Source organism: Protobothrops mucrosquamatus, unplaced genomic scaffold (genome assembly GCF_001527695.2).
Source record: "Protobothrops mucrosquamatus isolate PMUCROS unplaced genomic scaffold, P.Mucros_1.0 scaffold3200, whole genome shotgun sequence".
Classification (NCBI taxonomy): domain Eukaryota; kingdom Metazoa; phylum Chordata; class Lepidosauria; order Squamata; family Viperidae; genus Protobothrops; species Protobothrops mucrosquamatus.
The window spans coordinates 66,448-86,382 of record NW_015389198.1 but is presented as its reverse complement, the minus strand read 5'-3'; the positions used below and the strand labels follow the sequence as shown (position 1 = coordinate 86,382).

The window sequence follows — 19,935 nt, the reverse complement described above, 5'->3', positions numbered from 1 at the left end:
GACACCCCGACTTTGGCCTGGAGTTGGTAAGAACGTGAGCCCTGAATTCGAGAGAGGCGCTTTTCCCTTTGCAAAGGGGCTTCTTTGCCCACCCGAAAATAGGAAACACCCAGCAATTCAGGCAAAGCAAAAAGCCTCCATTAAGGGCTGTGTGTGTGAAGGAGCAATGTGCCAGAAAGTTGACACCACTTATGCTATTTTTGTCCCATCTCTTCAAGGCCTCTCCCAAGGGACAGCACAGCAGTTGCCTGGAATAGCTGTGCTGTGAAACAACTGAGGGTGTGGAGAAAGAAGGTGTGTATTTGTGTGTGGAAGTAAAGCAGCCTGAAGCTCCTAGAAAGGGATGTTTTTCTCCAGCAGTCCTCACAAGGAGTAAGACAGGTGGGAGTAGCTGTGGAGAAGAGTGAGTAGTAATAGTGTGTGTGTGTGTTGTCTAGGAACCTGTGTTGTTGCTGGCTCTTATGTGCCTTGATCCCACCAAACTGGGCCTAGTTAACAGAGCCTGTGACGGGGAGGGTGGGAAAGTCTTTTTATAGGATTCAGAAACAAATACAAACCTTTGGTGTATCTGATATGGCAGAAAAGAAGAGATCAAACAGTCAAAGATGGATTTCAATAGAAAAAATTGATTCTAGAAAACTTATGGCTTATATACTCCCTTTCCCAGATAAATTTTTAATTTACTTAATACTTCAAGCGCATCCAAGGCTTTCCAGAATCCACGTTCTGTTGTGTAGTCGCTGAAAAAGCAAGTTCTCACATACCAAAAGAAAAAAATGGCCTTGGCTAAGGAGAGAAAAATCTGCTTTCTTGAACTTAAAAAAGAACTCCAGCTTGCCAAGTTAAAAGTGCTAATATCGCTTTCTAAAATGCTAACAATGAAGACTAAAATCCCAGGCAAGACTGCCTCTATTTAATTTTGGTCCAAGAGAGAATAACAGTTTTGTTTTCAGGTCTCAACAGTTATCAATGTCCCAGGAATGTCAATCAAAGAAAAGCCTTGCCTTCCAATTGTGTGTGTATTTTTTTTTTAAAGAAGAGCATACAAAAGAGTTTTCCAAGGTCCAATTCAAGGTGATCAGCAGGTCCAAAGTTCAAGAATGAAATTTATACCCACCTGAGCAAAAGGCTGTTTCCAGCAGAGACCAGAATTAGCCCAATCTTTATATAGTCTGCAGCCAACTGTCACTCATCGGAATGTTTACTCTGTTGCTAGGCAATGACCAATAGGACCTCTGTTCCGTTCTCCTTTTCAAGGGTAACTTAATTTTCTTTTTTTTTGTCCATCTTATACTCCAACCATTGTCCCAGTATTTGGAAATTCAAGATTTCCTCTTTTTTTTTGCATAATTGATCTTTATTTCCATCTTGCTCATTGATAATATTCTATTAACTATTTAATTATTGTTATTAATTAGCACAATTAATTGTCTCTGTGGAAGCTTAATTTGGTGGATAATAGATGTCCTCTCTGGGAACTATTTACAACTTCTTCTCTTTTTTTTCAATCTCATCCCGAATAAATTGTATTCTCTCTTGCCTTTTTCTCCTTAAAGTTACTGTTATGTTAAACTACCCTCTTATGAAAACTTTGCTTGTATCCTAAGCTCTTCTTCCAGGTGACTTATGACCGCAAAAGCCTTTCAAAATTAAGCAGTGAGGCATCATGTGACCACTAGTCATTAAGCAAGACATCACACAACTGCGACTTTCCTTGCCGGCTTCCCCCTCGACTTTCCTTGAGGGAAGCTGGCTGGGAAAGCCACAAATGGCAATCCCGAGATCACAAGACACGGGTGCAATTTGCCATTTCTGTCTCAGTGCCAAGAAAGCTTCCTCGCTGTGTCCATGGAGCAAAAAGAGACCTTCACCTCAACTGGAAGGAAATGGGTTGGTAGCACTGTGGGGCTATTCGGATCCATAAGGCATCTTTATAGGGAGGGGAAGGAAGACAGAGGGGTGTGTATGTGTGGTTGTGCGAAAGGAAACCAAGGAAACCTTTGCTGTTGCCACACTTTGTTCCCTATCAATTTCAGAGGTTTTCCCCAGCCAGAAAGGGCAGGAAGTGCAGAGGAAACCTGGTAGAGCCTCTGCTGCAAAGGGCCCCATCCGCTCCCTCAGGAGGCCCCAGACCAAATTCACCCCACATCTCCTGGGAAGACAAAATCTCAGTCACCCCCTCCTGACTCCCCCAGGTCTCTTCTCTCTCTGAATGGAGCTGAATGATTTCTTCCTTGGGTTCCCTAGCAAAATTGTCCCAAATTATCCAAACAAATTCTGGTTTCACCAGAACCAGACACTGAAGGAGCACAACATACAGATGGCTCCAAAGTCTCTTGTTCCAATCCGTTCATACTTGGAAAGCCTTTGTGGTGGGAGACCAAGAGGAGATCCAGCTGGCACCTTCCAAACCTTCTTTTCTCTCAAAATGCCTCCTCCTGATGATATGGTGGCCGAGCTTTTCCTTTCCACCTTCTTGGAAAACAGAGCAGCGTCTCAGTCAGAGGGATCGTCCACCCAGCTGGGTCTTCTCATCCTCTTGAAGATTCCTTGTCCCAGATGTTTCTCCTTGGAGTCTCCACTCCCAAGAACAGCCTGGCTGTAATGAAAAGGGGCCCCTCCTTCCACAGCTTAATTCTTGAGAGGAAGAGGAAGATAACACAACTCTTCATGAGCTTCTTTTGTGCTTGGACACACATACACACATCTCAACTGATGTTGCCTCTGATTGTCGCTCTGAATTGGAGTTCACATGTAATGAGGACAAATCACTCCCTTGATGCTGCTCTGTAGCCTTCTTGACGCTTGTCTGCAAGGACACAAACCAGTGAAAGCTTGAAAGAACCCACCAGAGATCATCCAGTCTCTCCCTCTGTATGCAGAAGAGCCCCAGGAGAGCTTCTCACACTTGTCTAGCCACAACCTCTCCTGGCTACTCTTATTAACAGCCAGAGGAAGATCTTCAGACTTCACCACCCGATTTGTCCCAAGGGAGACCTGCTGCCTCTGAGAGGGATGGAGGGGAATTGGGGGAAGCCGCAGCTGGGAGGGGAGGAAGATTTTCATAGAAATCCTTCTCTGCTGCTCTTTGACCAAAACCTTTGAAAGGAACAGAACTGGGATGCCTCTTCTTCCCAACTCAGAAGAAGACGGGACTATCCCAACCTCAGACTCAGCTGAATCGAGAATGGAGTCCCAGCAAGAGGCTGAGTCTCAGATGCTTCCCAAGAGGGCTGGGAAAACAGGACAGAAGGAAGACCGGAAGAAGCTCCCCAAAGAGAGAGACTTGGGAGAGATGTTCCTATCTTCCCCCAGAACCCAAAAAAGAATACTTACTGAGAATGTAAATAAAAGCCAAGATCCCAACAATTGCACACACCAAGACAAGGCCAGCCACAACGCAGCCAATGATGAGCCCCAGGTGGGATTTTGGTTCTGAATTGGGAGGAAGAGCAGATAATTGAAGGACAGCCCAAAACAATCATCCCAACTGGGGGAGAGACCTAAAGGAGCGAAAGCGGGAAATTCCCCAAATTAAAAACTCCATGGGCTCCTCTTCATGTCCCTCTAAGGGTAGCATGAAGGCGCCTTGCTAACCATTGTTAGGACGTGACCTCATGTCGCTGCCTTCTTCTCCCACCAGCCCAGCATGAAGGCAACTGAATTCATCTTTAGTGTCTCAGCTCAAAAACAGCCGTTGGCAACTTTGTGACTCTCAGCAACTTACAAAATAAAAACCTCACCAACACAATAATGTAAAAAAATATATTTTTGTTCCGCCCCAATATGTCATGGGCTTCTGTCTTCAGTTTGAACGTTTGCATTTTATTATTTAAAGTAAAAGAGTTCATATCACCCGTCATTTTTTTAAGTATACACTTTCATTTCTTTGACCAGTCCAGAAAATTATATTTTGTGCTTCCAGAACTTCAGCATGAAAAACGGAATATGGTGACATTCAACTTCTGGATGGTCCCAGAAATGGTAGAAACAGAATAACAGAGTTTGAAGGGACCTTGGAGGTCTTCTAGCTCAACCCCCCTGCTCAAGCATTCCAGACAAGTGGCTGTCCAGTCTCTTCTTAGATGCCTCCAGTGATGGAGCACCTATAACTTCTGAAGGTAACCCGTTTCATTTGGTTTATTGTTCTCACTGTCAGGAAATTTCCCCTTAGTTCTAGTTTGCTTTTCTTCTTGTTTAGTTTCCTTCCGTTGCTTCTTGTCCTGCCTTCAGGCACTTTGGAGAATAGCTTGACTCCCTCTTCTTTAAACTACACATATTCAATTCCAGCAACCGTTCTTCATATGTTTTAGCCTCCAGGCTCCTAATCATCTTTTTTGCTCTTCTCTGCACTCTTTCTAGAGTTTCAACATCTTTTTTATATTGTGGCGACCAAAACTGGATGCAGTATTGAAAGTAAGGTCTTACCAAAGCATTATAAAGTGGCATTGCTTTGGGAGTCAGTTCTGATGAGGGGAACTTTAAATTTAATTTTCTCTTGCACAAAACTCAGGACTCGTACTGAATAGCTATCATGCCATTTGTGAATTGATGCTTGCTAAAAACAACAAGAAAGAGGAAAGGGAGAGAAGCTAAGAGAGGATCTAAGAGGATTTCATCAGGATCTGCCAGCTCTTGTGATAGGATTCTGTAGTTTCCTTTACATCCCCTGAAGCCACTTCTATGGACTGGTCCCTGTAGCTTAACCAACCTCAAACACTGGAAAAACCAATGGCTTAAAGCTCAGATATGCTCACATCTGGACACAACTGGGGTGAGATTTCCCTCCCACAGCTCTCCAGCCTGCCAAAGAGCCCAGCCTTTCCCTCCCTGCAGCCTCTCACCCTCCAGGGCCAGGTCCAGAGGCTCCTGCAGGCCGTCGTGCTCCACATGGCACCGATAGCGGCCCCTCTCTTTGGGATCGATCCGGATGCTGAGCCAGGCGTGGAAGGTCCCATCTGCGTTGGGGGCCACGGAGCCACCGAGGGTGTCCTGCAGCCAGACCTCCCCATCCCTCGTCCAGGAGGCATCGATCTCCCTGGGGTAGAAACCATCCACGCGACAGACATGCATCTCCATCCCATCCTCCACCTCTGTCCTGCTGCTCATGGTCACCTCTGGGGGCTCTGCAGAAACGGCACCCCCGGAATTAACTCTGAGCCCCTCCAGAGTCTGGAAGGTGGGTGGGAAAGTTGGGGGGGGCAAGAAAGTCTCCAACTATTTCCCACTCCACACCTGCAGCGTCTCCAAGAGTTTTAGGAAATGCTCCATATCTGGAAAATGCTCAACCACAAGAACTCCTGATTCTGAGTCCTTCCCAGGGACTCAGCCTGAAAAACCTCCAGCAGCAAATTGAGGGTCCAAGGAAATTCCTCTCTGGCTGCTTTGAACTCTGAGTGATCTTGGATTGTTTCCTTCAGGGGAGGGAAAGTGGAGCTGCTCTTTTAAGTTCCCTTTCAAGACAAAAACAACACAGAGGTTTCTCCCTAAAGTATTAGAGTAACCCTAATACTGGGGGGGGGGGTTCAAGGAGCCCAGAGGGGAAGGGGTCGACCCAGTGGGGAGAGGTTGTCTAGATGGGAAAATAACAACAAATCACAGGAAAAGATTATAGTGTGAGGCCACCTGTGGGGTGAGGGGGTGTTCCTGAAGGTGGGGAGGAGGCTGTTTTGAGGAAAGACTAAATCAGAATTGAGGGAACCTGTTTGAGGTTTAAGAGAAAGATCCACAGAAACTTTGGGAAGAAAAGAACCCCTCAACCTTGGCCTTTTTTTGCCCAACTGGGGCTCTGAGGATGTCTTATTAATGGTAGAAGTGGAGGCCCCTAGTGGTGGCGTTAGGAGGTGCAACAACAGGTGCAAGGCAGGGAAGGAGCCCCCTGTGGGATGTGGGTGGAAGGAGAGTTAATGGGAGGAAATTAAGGGTGCCCCTCACACTTGACTACACTTCACCTAATGGGGATTTCACTGAAGAACCCCAAATGTTCCTATGGCCTCATTGTGGGCAATGAAAAGGACACCCCCAAGTGCTTCTCCTGCCTGATCCACCCAGACACCCGCCAGGCAGAGGCTGCGTTTCCTGGTCCATTGAATGGCGGCCTGGCAAGGGGAACCCAACAGGGCTTCCCGCGTCATGGAGAGGGGCTGGAAGGGGAGGGGAGGATTCCCTCCTGGGCAGTCAGACTGCAGACCAGGAACCCAAAAGGGCCGAATGTACACAAGAAATCCAACCATAAAGGAGGAAAGTCCAGCCTGGATCCAGTTGCTCACCTGTCCTCAGCAGCGTCTCCTTCCCGTAGGACAGGTACCTCTCCAGCCACTCAATGCAGATTTCCTCCAGGTAGGACTTGTGTCTCTGATTCAATCCTGGAATAGCGTCCCATTTCCTCTGGGTGATCTGGGCCTGGGGTTGGAGAGCCACCCAGGTGAGGGTCTCCTTGTCGAAGATGAGGAAGGTCCTCCCATCGTAGCCAAGCTGCATAAACCCTCCTTTGCTCTCATCAGCCTGGAGCTCACAACCATACATCCACTGGAGTATGTGAAGGCCTGAAATAGGGACAACATGATGGTTTGGGGAGTTCTCAAGATAGACACAGACCCTCTTGCCAGTGGAGGATCCCAAGGGAGACCAAGAAAAAAAGGAGTCGCAGAAGAAACGGAGGGACAGACCTCCTCCAGCTTTCCTTCTCCATCTTTCTTAGATTAACCAGAAACAAACCATGGCTTTGTGCATTGTGGGAATGAAGACTTGAAGGGCCACAAAGAAATATTTGCCTTAGCAACAGCAGCAAGTGGCCCAATCTGATCTGCAAACTCAAACTGTAATTAACCTTTGAAATGGGTTTGATGTTTATAGTCTCTGCAAGGCCCTGGAGAAGATGTTTCCACTTCAAGTGACCAAATTCTGGGATTTAAAAGGAAACTGAATGTTTCTCTGCAGCTTCTGCTCAGCCTGAGACCTTCCCTTTGGAGGGAGAGGAAGATCCTCATGAGCTGAGTCTGATCCTGCCCTCCAGAGGAGATTCCCTGATCTGCCCAGGGGAAAAAAGGGTCCTGGATTTCTGCCCAAGAAGAGTCTCCTGCCATTCACAGGAAGGCACTGAAAATCTGGCTGCAGTTTTCAACTTCTGAGAACCAGCTCTGTCTTACTTCAGAAGCATCAAAAGCTAAGACAGAAACCGTCTTATTTTAGTTGAAGATGAAATCTGTTTTTGTTCATTGCAAGTTTGGCACAGAATTTAATATTTGTGCTGCAAAAAAAAAGCACAGGGATCAGACTGAAAAGGCAAGTTTTTATTCTTAGTGTAAGAAGGCTGTTAATGCATCTCTACAGGTCTACGCGGGAAACAATTCTGCCCCATCTCTGAGCCTGGATGTTCAGGGGTTCCCCGAGGCCTGAAAAATAGTTCAAGGGTTCCTCCAGGGTCAAAAGGTTGAGAAAGGCTGCTTTAGGGAGGCTAAAATGTATTTATATTTTTAACTGCTGTGAAGAATATCAGAAGCCACTAATTTATGTCTTTTTTCTTTATTTTCTTCAACTTGTTTCTTTTCTTATAGTTTTTTATTTTTCTTTGATTTCTTTCTTTTATCTTCTTTACTTTATGTTACTTTCTATTAGTTTTTATCTTTTGTTAAAAAGATTCAATACAAATTATCCCCCCTGTTATTCATCTTCACTTTGGAAGTCTTAAATAGAAATATTAGACAAGATATAGAAATTAAAGGGCTGGGGATAAAAGGTGAAATATATAAATTACAAGCATTTGCTGATGATTTAGTATTTATTTTGGAAGAACCTCTGGAGATGATTCCTAAACTGTGGGGAAAGATAGAACAGTATGGAGAAATGGTGGGATTAAAAATAAACAGAGAAAAAACTAAAGTAATAGTTAAGAATCTTACAGATAAGCAAAAAAACCACACGAATGTTAGAAACAATAGAGGTAAAGATAGTGAAAAAGGTTAAATATTTGGATATATACCTATCGGCCAAATGCTCAACAATAAAAGAAGATAACTATATAAAGCTACTGAAACAAATAAAATTAGACTTGGAAAAGTGGAAGAATTTGCAATTGTCAATGCTAGGAAGAATTGCTACAGTCAAAATGAATATATTGCCAAAGATTTTATTTTTATTTCAAACAATTCTGATAAAACTTGAGAAAAAATTCTTTCAAGATTTAAATTCATTAATTTTGAAGTTTGTTTGGCAAGGAAAGCAAGCTAGAATAAAGATGAAAACATTACAAGATGCTAAGGAAAATGGAGGTTTTGGGTTACCCGAGTGGGCTTTGTACTATCAAGCATCTGTATTAACATGGGTGAAAGAATGGATAACTGTTAGAAACAAAAGGTTGTTATATTTGGAGGGACATGATTTGGGGTGGCACGCTTTTTTGTGGTATGGGAAAAATAACATTCATAAGTATTTCCAAAACCACTATATAAGACATGCTTTGTTAACAGTATGGGAAAAAATTAAAACTAAAATATATGTAAAAATTCCAGGGTGGCTATCAACAATGGAAGCCTTTTTACATCCAAACTTGGTAGACTTTGAAAAAAATTGGACATATAGAGATATTCTAAATACTGATGGAACTTTAAGATCGAGACAAGAACTGGAAAATCAGGGTATCAATCTGTCATGGTGGGCACATCTACAGATGCAAAATAGATATGAAAAAGATGTGAAACTGTATGGGTTTTATAAAGAACAAACTGTATTTGATAAGATATTGTTAACTTCTGATGAGAAATTAAGAAAATGTATAATTTTTTGTTAATTTTGGAGATGGAAAGTGAACAAGTTAAAGAAACAATGACAAGGTGGGCGGAAAACTTTGGTTATAACATAGAATTAGAAAAATGGCAAAAATTATGGGAGAGAAACTATAAATTGACAATGTCAACTTCGTATAAAGAAAATTTATATAAAATGTTTTATAGATGGCACTTGCCACCAGCAAGATTAGCAAAAATGTTTAAAAATATGTCAGATAGATGTTGGAAATGTAAACCTAACTTAGGCACGTACTATCATATTTGGTGGACATGTGGTAAAGCAAAGGCTTCTTGGAAAAAGATACATGTTTGGTTAGAAAAAATGGGAAGCCATCAGCGCTCTGAGCGACTCAGGAAGGGCCCCAAATGGGGGTTTATTTCTTTCTTTTCTGTCCTTTTTCCCCTCAAGATTGGGAGGATCCTGCAAGTAATCCTGTGCCCCCTCCCAAGAGCCCCACCCCACCCCATTTGGCCTCCTGGCCTCTCCTTCCACCTGGAGGATGAGAAGAAGCTCCTGCCATTTTGGGCCCCACTCATCCCTCCAAAAAGAGGTGAAAGGGAGGAATTTAGTCCGCCCAGGTAGATCTACAGTTGATCCCTAATTTCTCTGGTGTGGAAACAGACAGAAAAACAAGGACATGCTTCTACCCAGGATCTCCTTAGGATCCACCTGCTTCTTTTCCGGGAGGGGAGAGACCTGGGATCCCTCCCTCCCCCACAGCAGGGGGTCCATCAAGGCCAGGACTCTCCAACTTTCATGGGGGGGGAGGGGAGATTTCGGTCTCTTTTAACTCAGTTCATATCCATATCCACATCCTTAAAAAAATATTTTTATTAACTGCAATTGGCAGAAAACATCAGCTATGGAGGCAACGACAAGCTTATACTGATTTTGAAAAAAAGAATAAACATATTAAAACCCTTTTTCAATGTGGGGAAGCAGCCTTTCCCTTTGAAGGGACCCCCCCTTTATCCCCCCTCTGGTTCCTGGGGAGGGGATTATGGGGCAGGAGGAGCAACCCGACCCATCACTCACCTTCGCTCTGATTGTAGCGAAGCCTCAGACTCTCCAGGCTTTCTCTGAACTCCTCCTCAGTGCCACGTTCTCTCTGGGTCTCTCTGTCCCAGTATTGGGGGTCCTCCTTCCCCACCTTCTCCATCCAGGAGACTCGAGGCTGCTCCCTCCGGCTGTTGCTGTCGTAGTGAACAAAGACCTGACCGTCCACGTATCCCACAGAGACAAAGTGGGGCAGCCCCTGACTGGGGTCTGTGATGGAGGAGCAGAAATACTTCATGGAGTGCGAGGAGACGCCTGGAAGGGACCCAGAGGGGCAGAGTTAGGGGGCTCCAGTCAAGGACCCTCATCCTATGGAGGTTCCAATCTGAGGCTCTGGGGGGAAAGAAGGAAGAAGGAGTAGGAGGAGGAAGAGGAGGAGGAGAGCTGGGGGGAAGAGAAAGGGGGGAAGGAAGGGGGAGAGGACGGAAGAGGAGGCAGTAGGTGGAAGGAGGGAGCGGCTGAGAGAGAGAAAAGCAGCTTCTGGGGAAGCTGAAGGGTTGGAGGGCAGGGAAGGTGGGGTGAGAGATGAGGGGAAGGTCGGGTCCCCCAAACTTTACCTGCCCCAATTGTACACTCCCCCTTCCAGCAAGGCCTTCCACAAACCTTGGGAGGGGATTGATCGTGGCTACACAACTCTTCACATGATCAGTGACTCTCAATGTAAAGGCCTAAATTAGAGTTTCTCAGACTCAGCCACTTGGACTTCAACTCCCAGAATTCCCCTCACCCGGAAGAAAGCCCTGGGGCCTCTCCACCCTGGCCCCACCCCCTGCCCCCACTGAGGCTGCTTGGGAGTTCCTGCTGCCAACTCCCATATTGGGTGGGGGGGCTCTGCTGGGGTCCTCTCCCCAAACTCAGCCTCTGTATGGAGGGTCCCGTCAGCTTTAAAGCCCCTCTGGTGAACCAAAGATAAACATACAACTTTGAACCGTCACTAAATGAACTGTTGTAAGTCAAGGACTATCTGTAGTCCCACTGCCCAGTCCCTCCAGTATGGTCTCCCAGTCTTTCCCAGTCTCCCAAGGCAAAGGCCTTGGCCTCCTTCTTCCTGCTCCTCCCCACAATCCCAAATGGCTTCTCAAAGCTTTTGGGGAGAGGGATCCCCACATCCACTTCCTGCTTGGGGAATTTTCAGAATCCAACCAGATCAGAGCTTTTCTCCGACAGAAGGAGGGGGGATGGGACCCTCCGTGATCCAGACCCCGCTTCTTCCCCTCGTGGGGCTGAGCAGTGAGGGAGTCTGAAGTCTGCCTGAGAGGAGAAACGTGTGAATGTAACGCAGGTTGGGTGTCCTCACAATCCTGAATCCTCCTCAGGTCAGGAAGGGCTGGTCAGTCTGGGCCTGTCTGTGTCCAAGCAAGGCCTTCATTTCAGGCTCTCCATCCAGAGGGGCTTCTCTCCTCCTGCCTCCAGCCCAGCCTCTCTAATCCTTCAGATCCTGACAGTTTTGGAAATGCCTTTGGAAAAGCTGCTGCATTGAGAGTTTCTCTGAGGAACAACTAGGGACACCCCAAGACCTCCGATCTGATGACTAAGGAATAAGAGTAAACTTTAAATATTTCTGATTCTGCAAACTCTCCCGTGCTGGGGGCTCCTGAAATGGAAGGAGGAGGATTTTGGGTGGAAAAATTCCTGACTGTCCTAGAAAACAGCTCTGGGGATATTGGGGTTTAGGACGAGGTGGGGGGGGAGATGAAGGAGAAAGTGATCCCACCAAATCAGGAGGGATCTTTAGGGAGATTATTCAAAAGAGCGTTTCTCTCCAGACTCTTCTCCTCCTGCATTCACATGGCAGCCTTAACCCAAAGGCACCAGCCCCTGCCTCAGCCAATACACGGAAGCGAGTCGAGAAACGAGCCGGCTCCTCCCAGCACCAGAAGCCCCAAAGAGCCACCCAGACCAGCCAAAGGCGGGAAAGAGGAGCCAGGCGGAGGGGTTGTGCGAAGCCGGCCAGGAAGTTGGTGAACTGCCCTGGTGACGTGCAAACGCCGCTTCCCGACAACCTACCCTTTGAAAGAGGGAAAGAGCCGCACTTGGGGGCGCCCAGGTAGACTTGACTGACCTCTGGAGGGGCCGCCCTTGTCCTGTCCCCAGAGGGGCTCTCCTGGGGGGGGAGGGGGGAGAGCAGCAGAAAAGTCTCCTCTGCGCTTTGGGGGTCCCTTCTTAGTGGCCAGAGGGGGGAGCGGACTAGAAAGAGGACCGAGTCTGGATTCTCTTCCTGGGAATAAGCTTTTGGGAGGAGAGAGACAGCGAGAGATTCCCTGGGTGGATCCCCAACAGCAGAAAAAGGGGCCGGAACCCCCCCGAGGACCCCGAAGGGACTCACCGAAGCAGCTCTCCCGCACAGCAACCACCAACGCCAGGAGGGAGAAGGAGCGCAGAGCCATCCTGGCCGCGATCCTCCACCTGCGCTCCGCCCTTCGGAAGTCGCAGGCAGGGAAAGACGCGCTCCGGGCGATCAACAACGGAACAACCCAGGGCAAAAGCTGCTGATTGGCCAACCCCAACCAGTAGAAAAAAGGTATCCTCTTGTCGTCATTGTTGCTAGGCAGACTTTCAGGCCCAACCGGCCGTTGAAGAGGAAAAACGAAAGCGAAAGTTCTCTCATCAGGAAATGCGAGGCTGGGAACAGCCGGAGGGTTCTCTGGACCTGGGGAGGGGGGAGGGGCGCAGGGGAGGGGGAGGGGAGACCCCGGGGACCCCCTCGCAGTGGGGGATCAGGTGGATCTGCCAAGAAAGCCAGTGCAGTCCTGGGCTGCATCAACAGAGGGACACCATCAAGATCAGGAGAAGTGAGAGCACCGCTTTATCCTGCAGTAGGGAAGACACACCTGGAAAACTGGGCACAATTCTGGTCACCGGGATAAAAAAGGGAAAAGAAACATGGCACTGAGGCCCTAGCTAGAAAGTGTGCAAAGAAGAGGAACAAAGGTGACTAAGGGCCTGGAGAATAAATCCTAGTGATAGAAGTAAAAGAAAGGTCTTCAAAATTTAATATTGAAAGAGAAATTTAAAATTGAATTTGCTGCAGTGGAAGTATACTGAGTAGAGAAGCTATGGTGGGAAACAGGAAAGGTTAACATAAAGAAAGGATGTAAAGGAAATATGTAGGCAAAAATAGCTGGGTCTTAAGAGTGGGAAAAGGAAGAAGAAAACATCTGTAATAGAAGATAACTAGCAAAACAGGAAAGAACCTATTTTTCTAAGAAGTCATAAAAAAGGGGGCCAGAACTCAGGCAACTGAGCATGCGCAATTGATTAATATTAACTGACACACCTTGCATAAATTATCTCCTAATTTTAATGTACATGTGATGTATGATTTAGTACGTAGCAGGAAATATGTAGGAGGCAGTCGGAAAGAGTGTAACCTCATAGTACCTCAGCCAATGGGGAAAGAGGAGGGATGTGGTGGCCGGGACAAGGGATGTATAAAGAAGGAAATATTTTGGGTTAAAACTTTGGAGAGAACCAAGCTTTGATAGCTTCTCTCCCCGCTTATTGCAATAAGCAAAACAAAAGGCTTTCACTGTGTCTTGGCTGGTTATTGGTCAGGCGAGCTGGCCTCTGGTCACGAAGGAAAGTAGCCAGGAGCACGTAACACTAGGATGAAGGGTTGAGGGAGCCAAGCGTGTCCAGCCTATGGAAGAGAAGGCTTGGGGGGGGGAACATGATGACTGTCTTCCAGCCCTTGAGGAGCTCTCATAGAGAAGAGAGGGTGGATTTATTCCCCAAAGCCCCAGAGGGCAGGAGAAGGAACAAGGGGTGGAATCTTGTGAAAGAGAGATCCAACCTAGAAGGAAGGAGAAATTGTCTGACAGTGAGAACAATAAAATCAATGGAATAGTTTTCCTCCTGGAATTGTGAGCACTCCATCAGAGGGGATTTAGAAAAATAGACCGGACCACCGTTTGACCAGGATGATACAAGGTCTCTAGCCTTGAGCTGAGGGGTGGACTAGAAGATCTCTTGAGGTCCCTTCCAGCCCAGTGATTCAAAGTTCTATGTTCTAGGTCAGAAATCCCAAGTGATCTTCCTCTGGATGAAAACCCTTCTGTTGCCTCTTCAAGGGGAAGACCCGTCTTTCTAGGGGAAAAGATCAGAGTCCTGAAATATTGTACATAAATTCCCTATTTCCTTTTATTTTCCGGTGAAGACAACGAATCTCTAGGAAGCTTCAAACGCTTCAGTTCTCTCCGCAATAAACTGAGATGGCTGCTCTCTCCTTTGCTGGTTCTTCTGGGGAATCCTGGAACTAAATAAATCAGCCTTCGGATTAGGATCGCTGTTATTATGATGTTCAGTAATGAACTGAAACTCCTGCTCTCCACGATGAGGAAAGTACAGGTAGTCCTCGACTTAGAACAGTTCATTTAGTGACCGTTCAAAGTTACAACAGCTGTGAAAGAAGTGACTTATGACCATTTTTCACACTTACGACCTTGGCAGCATCCCCAGGATCACGTGACCAAAATTCAGATGCTTGGCAACCGGTTCATACTTACGACCATTGCAGCGTCCCAGGAAGGTACTCGCTCCTGGATTACCAAATTCACTTCATTCTGAGTTATTTTATTTGCAACCAGTGTAGGCCAATTGTCTCCAGAGAGCAGCCTGGCAGCAAGGCATGATGGGAGTTGAAGTGTAAAGTATCTGGAGGACTCCAAGTTGTCTATACCTGAGAAGAACTACCTCAGTGAAAAACGTCTCCCTGGCAGCAACTCTTGGAAGTGTCCCTTTCCTATGGCTGCAAATACATTTTTGAAGACCCTCGAGCAGATCCCCCTCCTCTTAGCCTTCCACAATGGCATCAAAACCTGGCTTCGTATCCATATCCTGGCTTCAGGAAAAGTGGTGAATGCCATGTTCCAGTAGGGAAGATGTGGGGGTGATGACTGGAGGGGGGGAACTTTCCCACCTCTTGGCTAAGGAGGATTGTTGCTGGCCGAGGAGGGACCTGGGAGCGCAACAATGTTTGATGCGGTGGACACTGAATCTGCATGCGTAGCGCCTTCCACCATCCTGCAGATGGGTGTTGGGGTTCCTAAAAGGAAGAAACTTGGAGGGCCCAAGTTTTTAGTTTTTGTCACACGGTTTTTGTTTTTGTTTTTTAATAAAAATTTTATTGATTTTTATAATTAAACAACAAATAATGATGCATTTACATACATAAACAAAAAGAAAAAATAATCCAAGTCAATACATTTTCAGAGACGCTCGGCAGTCTCCGCCTTGCCTCCAACCTCATCCACTTTCCTATCCTTCCTCCCTCTGACCCACAACCTCTCAACCTTCCTCCTTACCACCTACCTACATCCCCTTCCTTCCTAACCACCTTCTCGAGTACAATTTGGGATACCAGCCGAGTATCTCCTCTTATCAATACAATAAATGTTTACCTATAAAGTGTAAATACATCGATTTTTATAATTCCCCCAATCCCCTACCCCCCCTGGACTTCCCGGAACCAATACAGGACTAACACACATCCCATTCCATATCTTAATTACAATTTAACTAAACAAACATAATACAATCAATATATACATACTTTAACTCTAATAAAGCAATAAGTAAAAACAATACATCTACTCAAAAACTATATGATATTTATTCACTCCATACTTTCTCTAAATATAATTTATCCACCTTCAACATTTAAACTTAAAACAATTTTTAAAAATCTAAATATCTGTCAAACATTTTATATAGATTTTTTCTTACATTTTACTCTTAAATTTTTCCTTCACTTTCTTCACTCTCAAATCAATACTTTCAACAAAAATCTTAAGTCAATAGTTGGAAAAGTAATTTAGTTTATCAAATATTTTAAAACTTTCAAAGTATTATAAGTTCTTTACAAACATATAATCAGATATTAAACTAATTTCTTCCTTTTCCATAATAAAATCTCACTTCCAGCATCATCAATTTAACCATCCTTTGGCTTATGAAGCTTATTAAGCATTCCCTGCAAGTCTGTTGTTGCAGATCTCTTTGGCCTCGCCCCTCCCACTGGTTCTGAAGTCAGTGAATATATTACAGTTTCCTTTTGTTGTTGGTCTCTTTCTTTACGCCTATAGGCAGCACGAGTCATCCTTTGCTCCTTTGCATTCACTCCCAACTTTTGTTGATTCCGAGGATCTCCTGCAGATAATGACATGGCCCCAGGCAATTCCACAACAAGTTGCTCCATCAAGTCTTCCTGTGCTTTAGATGTTGATGATGGTGACAAATCAGCTTTCAGGACTGACAAATAAAGATCTCTGGCTTTCTGAACAGAGTTTAATCTATATCTGGTCCCTGCAAAATTTACCACAATGCCCAGAGGAATCTCCCATCTAAAAGGCATCTGCCGCTTCTTTAACTCCTGAGCCAAAAAAGTAAAGTCTTTTCTTCTTCTTAAAATCTTAGAAGGTATTTCTTTTAAAAGTATAATATCTTGTGTAGCAATTTGAAATCTCTGCTGATAAAAGAGCTGTATAATTTCATTACGACGTACTCTTGTGGTAAAGTAAACAACCACATCTCTAGGTATATTTCTGACGTGGAACCCAGGAATTAACTCTATAAATTTTTTCTATTTCTCCACATATCACCTCAGGGTTGCAGTTCAATACCAGGGCCAAAGCTGTAACAATTTCCTCCTTAAGTTTCTCTTGTAAATCCTCCTTAAGCCCCCTAATTCTCAGGGCAAATTCCATTTCTTTGTATTGTGACATTACCATGTCATTTTGTAAAATTTCCATGCCTTCTTCTACTTTCTCAAGTCTGTCCTCTGTTCCTTCCATTTTCTCCACTAATTCATCCACCCTTCCCTCTATACGATCGATATGAACTGCTAGTCCTTCAAAAATATGTGATATATTTTCACAAAGTTCCTGATTTTTCTTATCCAAAAGTTCTTCTGTTTGTTTCACAGTCTGTAATGAGGACTTAGCTAAAGCCTCTTGTAGATCTTTAAGTGTAATGGAAGGAGGTGGTGATGGTGGGGGAGATCTAGGTTTTTGTTGTTGAATTTGCACAACAGGAGAAGAAATAGCTGTTTTAGGCAATGCAGAAACTCCAGTACGTTTTGAAGCCATTCTGCCAAATTATTTTTAAAACACACAAGAGCAAAAGTTAACTTAAAAAAGCTTGACTTAAGAAGAATTCTTTAAAATCCTTTAAAATGCATCATTCCACAACCGGAAAGAAAGTGAAAGTTTTCCTTTTGTTACAAAGAAACAGCGCTTCCGCGGCCATTTTCTTCTCACTTTCACTTATAGCAAGTAGCAAAAATCCCAATAAAATCTTTGAGTTAAAGTCACCATTTAACTAAAGTAAAAATCCCATCAGGTTCCGTCTGTTCAAAAGTTACTCACAAGCAGATACAAAGTAGCAGCAGTGGCGGCGACATCTAGCCTCGCTCCGAAGAGCGAAGACACTCCGAGCTGCGGAGAAGAGGTCCAGACTCCGGGGGAGTTCACACCTGCATCCCCCCAGGATCATTCCTGGGGGGACTAGGGAACTCAACCCCTATCCGAACCAAACTCACTTTCTCCCCTTCGCCCGGGGAGAAAGTTCCGAGCCGCAAAACAGCTGATCCGCGCTGTTTTGACAGCTTTGACGCAGTCCCGGGCAGGAGGCTGAGAAAAAAGCCTCCATCGGCGAAGCCTCGCCACCGGAAGTCACCGTCACACGGTTTTTGTGTTCTTCATAGTTTGACTATTTTTGTGAGTTGCCTAAAGTTGTTTAGGTGTCTAAGAAATAAAAACAGTTCTAAAACTTTTGAATCAGTGGAAGATATTCAAATACTGATTGAATTCTCACAAAATGCTTTAAAGCAGCTGTGTCTGACCTTTCGGCTTGCCTGGGCTGTATGGAGTGAGGAGAAATTGTCTTGGGCCACATATACAATATATAATATAGTTAATGTATATAAATAACTTCCTTTATATTTTTACTATAACATTAAAACTTCTGCAGGACTGCTTTACTAGCTATCCAGGGCTGCATGTGGCCCACAGGGGCCGGGATGGATGTGGCTGCTTTAAATAGTCTATTTTATAGGCTCTCAAAGATGGCCAGCTCTTGAAGGCATCTGGGAATCCCAAAAGAAGTTTGGGTGAAAGACCCCCACCCTTTTCAATTTCACTGTTCACTTTCTCTCCTTTTGCTTCTTTGCTCAGAAAGCATCCGCCGTAATATGGGGACTTCTTTCCCATCAATCAAGGGTCTCCGCATTCTTGGGCGACTGCATGAAATGAGGCACCTGAAGAGCAAGGCCCAAAATACATCCTGGTTCCAGCATGCTGGAAGGGTTTGAAGGGCTCCACCTGAGAGTCGGTCCTAATTCAGAAGAAAGTTGATCCCCTCTTCTCTCCTCCCTCCTTATGCTGGGAGTGTCCACTGGTACTGCAAAAAGGAGGGGAAAAGTTTTTTTTATTTAATCGGTATAACAAGAATTGCATTAATTTAAATATGAGACATTAAATACCAAAGGGAAAAGAGAGGAAATATTTAATGTAATAGTTCGAGATCTGTACTAAAGGTATTTGTATGTTATTGAATTATTGACCAACTCAGCTGCCACGTGCTTTTCAAATATTTAACTGTAAAATTAGAAAATCAATAAAATTTTCTTTAAAAAAGAAAAGAACTTACAATCTCCCAGTTAGTCTCACTTGGTGCCCTCACCACTAAATAAAACTGTCTCTAATTATTCTAATTATTTCACCACAACTGGACACAGAGGGAACACGGGGAAGAGTTATTAGGAGGGCCTTTTAAAAAAGAGGGGGGGCTTTCCCTCTTTTCATCCCCCCCACAATCCGCCCAAAGTCTGGCAAAGGGACAGAATGGCTCATGCAGCAGCAGCTCCCTCCGACTTACCCTGGCTGGAACTGCTGGATCCTTCCTCACTTCCTGGAAAAGACGGAAAGAAAAGCGGGTGAGCAAGTTGCTCTCTTGGCTTACAGATGGAAAAACTCAGCTCTTTCTGACTCCATCTCCCTCCCTCCCTTTCTCTCTCTCTCACACACAATCAAAGACACAGAAATACACGGAGAGAGTTTGAACCAAACCGCTTTGGCTTAAAGGCGTAGGAAAGAATTCTTCAAATTTATATGTGTATCACACAAAGTCAGAAGGCAGAGCTGACCTAAAAAGATACAGATGGATTCAAAGTTTCTTTTTCCAGTCAGTTCGTACTTAGAGAGCCTTGTGATGGGAGACCAAGAGGAGATCCAGCTGGCATCCCCCAAAGCTCCTTTTCTCTCAAAATGCCCCCTTTTGATCCCTAATTTTAAGGAGCTTCTGACTGTCATTTGGCCAAGCCTTTTCTTTCCGCCCACATGGAAAACAGAGCATGTCCTCAGTCAGAGGGACCTTCCATCAGCTGGGTCTTCTCATCTTCTGGAAGGTTCCTTGTCTCAAATGTTCCCACTTCCAAGAACAGCCTGGCTGTACTGAAAAGGGGGCCCATCTTCCCCAGCCAGATTTTTACGATGAAGAGGAAGATAGCACACAGACACACAGACACAAACCTCTCAAGTGATGGCGCCTCTGGTCCCTGCTCTAAGTTGGCGATTACTTGTAAAGAGGACAATTCACTCGGTGTTGCATTGTGGTCATCTTGATGTCTCTCTGCAAGGATAAAAATCAGTGAAAGCTCAAAAGAATCCACCAGAGATCATCCAATCTCTCCCTCTCTAGGAGGAAGAACCCCAGCGGATATTTCACAGTTCCTTTGACCCCTCAACAAAGACAGAAAGATCTTCAAAATACAAAAGTATCTCCTGATCTGCCCCAAGGGAGACCTGCTGCCTCTGAGAGGGATGGAGGGGAACTGGGGGAAGCAGCAGCAACAACTGGGAGGGGAGGAAGATTTTCATGGAAATCCTTCTCTGCTGCTCTTCGACCAAAACCTTTGAAAGGAATGGAACTGGGATGCCTCTTCCCAGCTCAGAAGAAGACGGGACTGTCCCAACCTCAGACTCAGCTGAATCGAGAATGGAGTCCCAGCAAGAGGCTGAGTCCCAGATGCTCCCCAAGAAGGCTGGGAAAACAGGACAGAAGGAAGACCGGAAGAAGCTCCCCAAAGGGATGTTC

At 45.2% G+C, this 19,935-nt stretch overlaps 2 protein-coding genes across 2 annotated transcripts in view; both read right to left on the bottom strand.

Annotated features, from left to right (window-relative positions):
* Positions 1–3,213: 3,213 nt before the first annotated feature.
* Positions 3,214–12,230, bottom strand: LOC107297240 (class I histocompatibility antigen, F10 alpha chain-like). Its single transcript, XM_015826602.2, has 6 exons — positions 12,170–12,230; positions 9,823–10,098; positions 6,270–6,545; positions 4,845–5,126; positions 3,337–3,435; positions 3,214–3,233 (listed from the first exon to the last, which is right to left on the bottom strand). Exons 1-6 carry the CDS (start codon positions 12,228–12,230, stop codon positions 3,214–3,216), a joined length of 1,014 nt encoding a protein of 337 aa, XP_015682088.2.
* A 5,557-nt stretch (positions 12,231–17,787) lies between these two features.
* The window catches only part of LOC107297243 (class I histocompatibility antigen, F10 alpha chain-like), a 13,071-nt gene continuing 10,923 nt past the window's right edge, over positions 17,788–19,935 (bottom strand). The window contains exons 5-7 of the mRNA XM_015826606.1: positions 19,371–19,470; positions 18,718–18,750; positions 17,788–18,240 (exon numbers count right to left, since the gene is read on the bottom strand). Coding sequence (XP_015682092.1) covers positions 18,744–18,750; positions 19,371–19,470 — 107 coding nt within the window. The 3' untranslated portion in view covers positions 17,788–18,240; positions 18,718–18,743. The remainder of the gene's footprint in view (positions 18,241–18,717; positions 18,751–19,370; positions 19,471–19,935) is intronic.

Coding starts and splice junctions, on each gene's coding strand:
- LOC107297240 (XM_015826602.2), bottom strand. CDS start 12,230: ATGGCTCTGCGCTCCTTCTCCCTCCTGGCGTTGGTGGTTGCTGTGCGG. Junction 10,099..12,169: donor TGTGCGGGAGAGCTGCTTCG/GTGAGTCCCTTC, acceptor GGTCCCTTCCAG/GCGTCTCCTCGCACTCCATG. Junction 5,127..6,269: donor GGAGACGCTGCTGAGGACAG/GTGAGCAACTGG, acceptor CCGTTTCTGCAG/AGCCCCCAGAGGTGACCATG.